Genomic DNA, 9,740 nt, shown 5'->3' on the forward strand with positions numbered 1-9,740 from the left:
TGACAGTCTTGCTTCAGGGGCCTAGAAAAAGCAGTTTCTTCCTTTAGTTCCTAAAGCTTGGGGATTGGCTTTTTTTTTTCTCTTGGTCCTCTTTTAAAGGCCCTATACAGGTCTTAACTGGTTCAAAATGGTTCTCTTCCAGTGAGATTGAATGGGTTTTGCTTCCTTTGAACAGCAGGTGACCCTTGTATGCATGGCTTATTGTATCATCAAAGTAATTTTAAATACTCAGGTGGTTCTCCATACCAAACTTCAGAGAAATAACTACTCTAGTATAGGCTAGAAAGGAATTTTTTGCAGCTATTAGAGCTACTCAGCAAGAACAACTTACCTAACCAACAGATCCATAGGTATTTTTCTCCTGTTTTGGAAACTAAGGTGTGACCTTCTGGAGAAAGAGTCTAGTTTGTACTGTATCTAAAAATAAATCTCTAGTCACTATGGTCTCTGCAAAGAGCAACTATTAAATATTTTATTACCCACAGTATCAGCAGTGGTGTTGGAAAATACCCCAGAAGGTGGCATTGCTTGACTCAAAACATTCCCTCTCCAGCACTCTTCTAGTGCAGGTTATCACATCTATGGTCACAGGAACTATCCCAAGAATCCTAACTCCTGGAATATTTGCTTCTCGGTGATAAAAATGCATACATCACCAGTAAGATTTCCCTGTACTTGCAGTTCTAAAATCAAAATTGTGTTAGGTGAAACAAACAAACAAACCAAAACAAAACCACAAAACCCTCCCCCCTCCTTTTAACTTAATAAGGCCTTTGATATTTTATCTAAATTCATCGTGTCTTAGAACTAACATTCCATATATCTTGTTTGTGTCTTTCTAATTGCAATTATTAATGTTTTGTTTCACCTAGTACCTTGATAGTCCTGTTTTGGATAAACATGCCTTCCTGCAGCAAAGACTGAGAGCAAAGACGTGTAAATAATACTTGTAAGCATCCTCAAGACTTCAAAACATTCTAAAAACATTTACTTAACCTTTATGTCACCTCCACCAGGTAACATTACAGATATCCTAAAAACGGGGCATTCTGAATCTGAATTCTTCTGTATAAAGAATAACTCTTGCTTTTGTATGAAAAGTATACTCAACAATACAGCCCAAATTTACATATTTCTAACTCTGTACTTCATTCACAGGGCAATATTTTGGTCACCCTTCTGTTTAGGCATAATTGCCACTTGGATCCCATTGCTAACCCTCCTCTGATCTTCCCAAAAGGCAATGTTTCCACTTCAGAGCAATCTCAACAGTTGTTCCAGTAAACACAGCATGCTACATCTTCCCTTTCTCAATCCTCAAACAAGCAACAGGCCTTACATCTCACCACCACCCTGGCTCTCCCCAGGGCAATCCAGCACACAGGCTTTCAGAAACCTTGCACTTCTTGGTAGCACTACCTCTTACACTCCCTCATTGGAGTGACAGGAGCCTGCTTGCCTCTGCCCTGCTGGACTCATGGCAATGCCAATAGCTCCCATCACTGACAGCTATCCCAGGATCTCAGCTTTGTAAGGAGAACAAATTAATCCCACTGTCTACACCATGCTATAAACAATATACCATTCTCACATGCTTCTTACTTCAGGAAAAAAAGGACCTGCTTTATTTTATCTCAGTGATCTGAGTATGGTAAAAAAAAAAAATTGTCCTAGAATCAGGATGCTTTCAACTAAGCTACACCATCATGAAAAACACATTTCATCTCAGTCTCTCAAAACAAACACTGAAACCAATCCAATACTGCCAGTGATGACCTTTTACTAGTCTTTCACTATACAAAATAGCATAAAGACTAAATTCACAGGACTAATTTTGCAGGAAACTATTAACCAGCATTACAGCTTCAGGGTAGGACGTGTACTATTCTAGATTTTTAAAGGACTTGTAACTTAGAAAAACTCAATCAAAACAGATGAAAACCTTCAACCTTTATCTGATCATCTGCAAGTGAAGTTCAAGAGTTAGATGTTTCAAACAGCACTGTAGAACAAAAGCATTCTTCAAACACAGACAACATCATAATAAAGGAGTAAAATACACATGAAACACTTGTACCTAATACAACCAACAGGAGTTTTTAGATATGGCAGAAGTCAATACAAGACTTGATGTGTATCCAAGGATTATGGACACAAGCAAGACAGCGGAAAACAAAGCCTGGATTCCACTTCCCTCACCCATCTCACCTTTTCCTTTTCCTGCCTTGCTTCCTTGCCTGAAGGCAAAGTCTCTACAGTTCCACATTAATAAGTACCAGGACCAGATACAAAACTCAAGTACTTGAGGTAAGACACCCTGATTTGGAAAGTCTGAAATGTACTTTAGATTTTACCAAGATAAGCACGAGATCTAAAGCACTTTTGTACCACCAGGTTAAGTTCTTGAACAAGGAAAACTGTTGTCTCAGTGTAAGTAAATAAACAAAAGAAGTAAATCTCTAGAGCCCCTAGTCAGGCAAAATTAGATTCCAGTGTTTTACCTAAAAATATGACATTGTTTCAGCACTACACAAATGACCATGCTCATAGCAATAATAATATGCTGCTTAAAAAGAACCATGACAGGAAAATTGGTTTGAAATCACACATTTTAAATTCACATAAACTCTAAAAGAATTTGTTGAAATTACAATACTTATTATAATTAGCATTTTCATTAAGGCAACCAAAGCAATAAAAAAAAAAGTATAAAGCTTTCTCAGTAAGAAGATGAACCACCTGACCAATCACTAACACCCAGCCCCTTCATTTTCCTTGTACATAAGAAAAGATATTCCACAATTCCACAGAAATGACTACTCAGTCCCTTGGGGACCCAGGGAGGAGAGATGCTCCTGCACAATTCTCTGGCAGGAGGTAGCAGTTCAGAACTCCTCCATTTCCATGATTCCAAGCCATTTCTTGACTTCTCTCTTCTTAAACCACACAGTGAAAAACTGGCATCATCAAATCTCACCCAACTGCTGGGACAGGAAGAGCAGACCATGCAGCTGGTGTTCTTAAGATGCACTTTTGAAACTCTACCAGTGTTAGGACTTGGAAATATATTTCAAATCCAGACACAGAATGACAAAGCCCCAAGCCCAAAGTCCATCTGCCAGGGGCAAGAGAAAATCTGCTCTCCCAGGAATAGGAAGTGCTTCAGAAACCACCAGCTGAGTGAGGAAAAAAACATGAAAGCTTGAGAGGTTAAGAAAAATCTGAAAAAGAACTTTACTAGCATTCATTTTCTTCATATGTACATACACATTTTGACAAAAAAAAGAAAAAAAAAAAAAGAAAAAAAAAGAAGAAATTCAGACTTGCTCTTTAAGAATCCTTGGATTCAAATATATATATTTATTAAAAAGAGACATTGACTCTATGGCCAAGACATTATGCGTCTCAGAACAGGTTTTTACAGCCATGTTATAAAAACCCCTTAGCAAAGCAGTTATGTACTAGACTTCAAAGACATGTACTCCAAGAATGACACTGGTATGGAGGATCTTGTTTTACATCCATTTATTTTTGTCCCTCAGCAATTATAGCATAGTTTCAATACATTTCTAAAGTTATAGAGAAATACCAGGGCAACTAGAGTACATACAAGCCAAAGTTAAAATGGTAGACAGCTGAATTAAAAAAAAAAAAAAAACAAACCAAAAAAACCCAAACAAAACAAAAAGAAGTATGCATTCAGCAGGAAATCTACTATACTTCATTCAGTTTAGGCTTTGTTCTTTAGGGAACAAGGTGCTAACGTGCCATTTTCTCATAAAATGAATCATAATTGCTTCCAAAGAGTTTCTGCTGAAAATGGTGGAAGCAAATAAGTGTAACACTAAACTTTCTCCTATAAACTTAGAAGCAACACTTTCTTGAATCAATTTCCACCCTCCAAACACCACTGCTGCTTTTCTTACATGAACTGTTTTATTAAGGCATAATTGCCCTGAGCAATATGCTGGAAATTAGCCAAAAAGCCTAACAATTAAAGGCAAGCACCAAGTAATTTTTTTTTTAATTGACAAACTTTGAAATCTGTTTTGAAACTCACCTGTACTTGGGAGTAGCACTTGAGGAAAAAAAAGAAAATATTGCTTTTAATTACTTTAAGTAGAATGGCAGTGTTAGTTTCCCCCTTCTCCTTCCAGGCTAAAGTTTTCAAGACAATCATCGAGGTACCAAATCAGGACCAGCATACCAAGACCAAAGTGGGACATCTGTTCAAGAGCTTAATTTTTAAGCAACTCAGCATAAAAATTTCGGTGCCCCACCCTAAGCAATTCAAATGAAATCTTATTTTCCTCAAGAGACAAGATCCTCATACACTGGATACATCTGGTCTTAAAAGCAAGATGGAGCCTGGACAGGAGAATCACACACTACATGCTCAGACTGCCTTCCAGTCTTCTTTTCAAAGCCAGAAAAGCCTACAAATTACCTGGTGCACTGCACACTTTCTCTGTAAAATGCACAGTATTACAGAGTCCAAGATCCAGGAAGGTACTTTTCAAAGCTAGTGCTAACAGCACACATGACTGTCTCTGTACAAATTTAGGCAATACTGACTAGACCCTTTAAGCTACCAGAGTATCCATAAAAGAAAGACAACCAAATTATACATTTTATTCACATTTATTTTTCGCTTTTAGTGTGCTCACAGAAAATTAGAACACCTTAAGCAGGAGTTTAATAGCAATTTTTGTAAGCAAAGTTACATTCCATCTCTAAGTCAAATTGGTCAAAGCTTCTCCAGTATTTACAAAAACATGATAGACAAGATGCTACACAAAAAAAAAAAAAAAAAACATTGCATCTGAAGAGTTTTCCTTTATTTTCAAAGACAACTGGAAAAGAAAGCATTGTCTGCTGTAATCAAAAACATACCACAGTATAAACAGTAACCATTCCACTTATCACAGCTTGGTTGAGTTTAAAATTTGTGTTTAAAAGGTCCAAGATGACTGCAGTTTTACAAAAATGGGCAGGGTGGAAAGAGTTGCAAACTTCATGTGCTTCTGGATATCAAGATTTGTTTTTTTTATACAATAGTCACAGTTAAAAACACCCTGCTGGTAATACATAATTACACTTTATTAAGGTCATAAACCAGCAATAAACAATAAAGCCTATACAACTTGTATTTCTACTTAATCACTGACTGATACAGCTAACATGAGATAAGTGAAAAGTTCCTATGGTTTAAATGAATTTCTAAGACTATGATCTCTTTATCTGGGTATTGATTTTTATTTTTTATTTTTTTTTCCTTTTTCCTTTCCTTCTTAATCAAGACTTGTAGTGTTGTAAACCTTATAGAACATCTGCCTCACAAAATACATCGTAATAACTTTCTTTTAAAAAAAAGACTAACCCCTTACATCATTTCTGGCGGGGCGCGCTCCCGGCAAAGGCTGCGCGCCCCGGGTTCCCCACTGCGGCCCCTGTCACTTCATTTGATATCCCTTATTGAACCCACCCATCTCCTTCATATATGGGCATGTCCATAGACCGATCGGCAAAAGTTTTATAATATGAAGAGAGTTGCAAAGTATGAAATTAAAAAATAAACGAACAAAATCTAAAAAAGCAAAAAAACCAACGGAAAAAAAAAAACCGAACCAACCAAAACAAAACATTAATACTGATGAAAAAAAAAACCCAAAAAAACCAAAGTATAAAGGATGGGAGAGGAAGGCGGAGGGGAGCCCCCCTCCGCCCGTTGGAATGGCGGCAACATATAACGATTTGAGATGGGAGCTGCGGGGGGAGAGAAAAAAAAGAAACGAGACATCTTTTAAATCAATCCCTGGTTGTAGACAAGTTCTCCGAGACCAGTACCTGGCACCACTCCAAAAACAAACAGGGGGGAAGAAAAGTCCGTCGGCGAGGGGCGGCGGCGGCGCTGACTACTCCGCCGACTCGGCGGCGGGTCCCTCCGGACTGCTCTCGGCGGGGGGCTCCTGCCGCGCCGGCTCCTCCGCGGGGGCCGCCTCCTGCTCGCCGCTGCCCGCCTCATTCGTGGCGGCGCCGGCGCCCGCCGCCTCCTCCGCCTTCCCCTCCGCTGCCTGCTGAGGCGGCTGCTGCTCCTCGGCCGCCGCCGATGCCGGGGCCTCTTCTCCCGCCGCCTTCTCGGGGGCGGCCTCGTCCGATTTGGCCTCCTGCGAGTCCCCCGCGTCCTCCTTCGCCGCCTCGGCGCTGCCGGCCGCGCACGCCTCCTCGGCGGCCGCCTTGCCCTCCTCGCTGCCCGCCGCCTCGGGGGCCGCCGCCTCCTCCTTCCCGCCCTCCGCCGCCGCGGCGGCGGCGCCGCCCTCGCCCTCGGCCCCCTCGCCGGCCTCCTTCTTGTTCTTCTTGAAGGAGAAGCCGCTGAGCTTAAAGGACTTCTTGAAGGAAAAGCGCTTCTTTTTTTTTTTCGGGGTCTCGCTGCTGGACGAGGGGGTCGCGCCCTCCTCAGTCTTGGGGGAGGACTCGCCCTCCGCCGGGGAGGCCGGCTCGGTGCTCTCCGCCTCTCCCGCCTCCTTCTCGGAGGCGGGTTCCGACGAAGCCGCCTCCTCTTTGCCCGTCTCCTCGGCGGGCGCGCTGCCGTTCGCCTGCACCTCCTCCTTGCCCGCCTCCGCCGCCGCGGGGGAGGCGTCGCCGTTCACCTTCAAGTGGCCGTTCTCCTGCAAGACAAGGAGCAGCGTTACCGGCGGTGCCCGGGGGGGTCGCGGGGCGCCGCCGCCGCCCTCCCCGCCCGCCCGCCGGCCGCGCCGCTTCCCGCGGTTCGAAGCCCCGCGCTCTCGCCGGGCCGGGCGCCCCCAGCGGCGGGCGGAGCGCGCGGCGGCCGCCAGAGGGCGCCCCGGCTCCACGCAGCGGCGGCCGCGCCGCGCTCCCCCGCCCTCGGCGCGCCCCGTCCAAGCCGCGGCGGCGGCGCGGGGCGGGGAAGGCGAACAAAGCTCGCCCGGCCCGGCCCCGGCCCCCCGCCCGCCGCGGCCCCTCTGCGCCCGGGCGGTGCGGCGAGGCGCCCCCCGCCTCCCCCTCCCCTCCCCACTCACGCCGCATTTGCATCTTTCGGGCGCCTGGAGCGCGGCTGGCTGCCCGGGGCGGCAGCTGCGGGGGCGGCGGGGGGTGGCTGCCCGCAACGCCGCTGCCAGCCCGGCTCACGCGTGGGGAGGGGGCGCGGGTGGGTGACAGAAAGCCGTGCCCCGCGGCTGCCGAGCCCCCGGCGGGGCTGCCGTGGATGGGGCGGGCGGCGCAGCCCCCGGCCCGCGCTCCCGCCGAGGGGGCTGCCCGCGGAGCCTCCTGCCCGGGGGCTCCGGGCCCCGCTACTACACGGCCGTCCGGCTGTGCCACGAGAGGCGTTCCGCGCGAGGCACCGAGTGTCTTCGGGAGGAGGTTAAGCGGGCAGAAAAGCCAAGCTTTGTAAGATCCTTCCGTTTACGAGCTATTGGGACGCTCCACCATAATACACGAGGGATTTAAAAAAAAGAAAGAAAGAAAGAACCGTGCCCCTTCCCCCCCCCCCCCGCCCCCCACGCAGGAAAGATAAAGGAAGGAATCATTCAAAGCCGAGCCCGTTTAACCAAAATAAAGAAATTATTCCTTTGCCTCGAGTTGCAAAGATAAAAGGATCGACCGTATTCTCCATTGAATGTGCCAGTGGGGCATCAAAGGAAGAAGAATTAAACAGGATGCGAAAGAGAGTCCGTCGAAGTTGGCTTAAAAAAAGGAGTAGATTTAATATTTTTTAAAATTTCTTTTCGTTTTTTACCTGTCCATTCGCCTTGGATGGAGATGCAGCCACTGCTTCCCCAGGTTTCTCGGCGGAGGCTTCGCCCTTTGCAGCGGTCTTGGAGAACTGGGCACCCATGCTGTCTTATTCAACAAAGAAACTCAACAGATCCAAAAGGAGGGGAAACAAAGAGCGTTGGGTTGGTATAAATACTGGGCGACCAGCAGCAGCAGCAACACACACACACACCAGAGGGGAAAAAAAAAGAGAAGAGAGAACAGAACCGATTATAATGCACTCCTTTTAAAAAATTTAAAGTTGAAGAGATCAAAAAGCAGCAGCACAGGAGGGAGGGGAAAAAAAGGGAGGAAAAAGTCGAGCAAAAAAAAAAAAAAAAGGAGCCCAAGTTTAGTAAAAAAGAAGTAATAAAAAATCCCAGATTTGTAGCCGTACTGTAGACAAGGAGAAAATGGAGAAATCTCCCTGGTTGCTAATAAGATGCGGAGTCCAACGCCCAAGTGCACAGATGAATGGGCTTCCCGAGCGGTGACGGCAGCGCTCCGCCCGGCGCCGGCCAATCGCGGCCGCCGCGCACAAAGGGGGGCGGGGCCCGCCCGCCCGGCGAACAATGGAGCCGCGATGGCAGCGGTTTGAAATCGGCCCCCGGCCGATAATGAATGTGCCGCTCCGCTCCGCCGCGGCGCGGGCGGGCGCGCCGGGCCCCGCGCCGGGCCGCCAACAAAACACCCCGAGCGAGAGAGCGAGGGAGAGCGAGAGAGAGAGAGAGCGGGGCGGGCGGGCAGGGACAATGGTGCGAGGGGCGTGCGGGTGAGTGCGAGTGCGAGTGTGAGTGAGAGCGTCCCGGCCCCGCCGCACGCCCCCGCCCGCTGCTGCCGCCGTGAGAGAGCAACAGATAGTGTGTGCGAGCCCCGGGCGGGGAAGAGCGAGGGAAGGAGGGGATTTGCTGCTTGCTTTTTCTTCTTTTTTTTTTTTTTTCCCTTTGTTTTTTTTTTTTTTTTTCCCCTTTTCTTTTCTTCCCCGGGTTTAATTGGTCGCGATTGTTAAATCGCCCCCAATTTGGAAGGTATTTCAACCACGTAGATCGGGTTTCGCCGAACGAGATCACGAGTCGAAATTAGTAGGTCTGTAGGCCAGATGTTGCAAACGCTAAAGCAGCGGCAGCAGGAGCCGCTGCCGGAGCAGAAACGGACCCCTCCCCCATAGCGATATTGGCTTGGAATAAAATATTTTGTGATTAGCCTACGGCTCTAATTAAATTCTGCTGTCTGATTATTCCTGATTTGTGTTTTTAAAGTATTTTCTGAGGCGGTGACCCACTTCACGATTACATTTCCATGCACTCAAGTAGTGGGCGAAGCGACATTATAAGGGAAACATTCACGCTTTCCCAAACCTCAGCCCCGAGTGTGTATTTACGTTAAATTTAAACCCTCGAATAAGATGTAACCCGAAACTAATGCATGCGAATTAACGGTGATCTGGAACGCTTATCAGCGCTGGGGTGGGCGAAATATCACGGACCCGAGTGATTTCCTTTCTCGGGGGAGGGGGCGGCGTGTGCGGGGAGCCGGCCGGCTCCCTCCCTCCGTGCCGCGATGCGGGGAAGGCTGGCCTAGACCCCCTCCCCCTTCGCCGGCACCCCCATCCCCTTTTAAGGAGCAGAAACGAGCGTCAGAACGATCGTTTCCCATAGTCGGGTAATCTCCTCCGAACGCCTCTTGTTTATAAACAAGGATGTTAAAATGATTCCGATAATGAAGGGCTGCGGAGCGGGGAGGCTCGGCTCAGCCGCCCACCTCCCGCTCCCCATGGATTGCCGGGGCTGGCGGGATCGGTGGGCTTCGTGCGGACGCCGAGAGCCGCCTCTCGGTAACCCCGGCGAGGGCAGCCGGTTGCTTTCAACCGCTCGAGGGGATTACTTCGTTTCTTGGGGGGGCAAAAAGGGGCATTTGGCTGGTGTTTTTTACGAGGAGGATCAAACCTCTCCCTCCCTCCCGCCGCA

The 9,740-nt window shown here is 47.5% G+C and overlaps 1 protein-coding gene across 1 annotated transcript; it reads right to left on the reverse strand.

The window, feature by feature from the left end:
• Positions 1-3,340: 3,340 nt before the first annotated feature.
• Positions 3,341-8,345, reverse strand: MARCKS (myristoylated alanine rich protein kinase C substrate). Its single transcript, XM_036379945.2, has 3 exons — positions 8,171-8,345; positions 7,757-7,929; positions 3,341-6,668 (listed from the first exon to the last, which is right to left on the reverse strand). The coding sequence occupies exons 2-3, from the start codon at positions 7,853-7,855 to the stop codon at positions 5,916-5,918; spliced, it is 852 nt and encodes a 283-aa protein (XP_036235838.1). The 5' UTR covers positions 7,856-7,929; positions 8,171-8,345; the 3' UTR covers positions 3,341-5,915.
• Between the last annotated feature and the right edge of the window lie 1,395 nt (positions 8,346-9,740).

This window comes from Molothrus ater, chromosome 3, assembly GCF_012460135.2.
Source record: "Molothrus ater isolate BHLD 08-10-18 breed brown headed cowbird chromosome 3, BPBGC_Mater_1.1, whole genome shotgun sequence".
NCBI classification, from domain to species: domain Eukaryota; kingdom Metazoa; phylum Chordata; class Aves; order Passeriformes; family Icteridae; genus Molothrus; species Molothrus ater.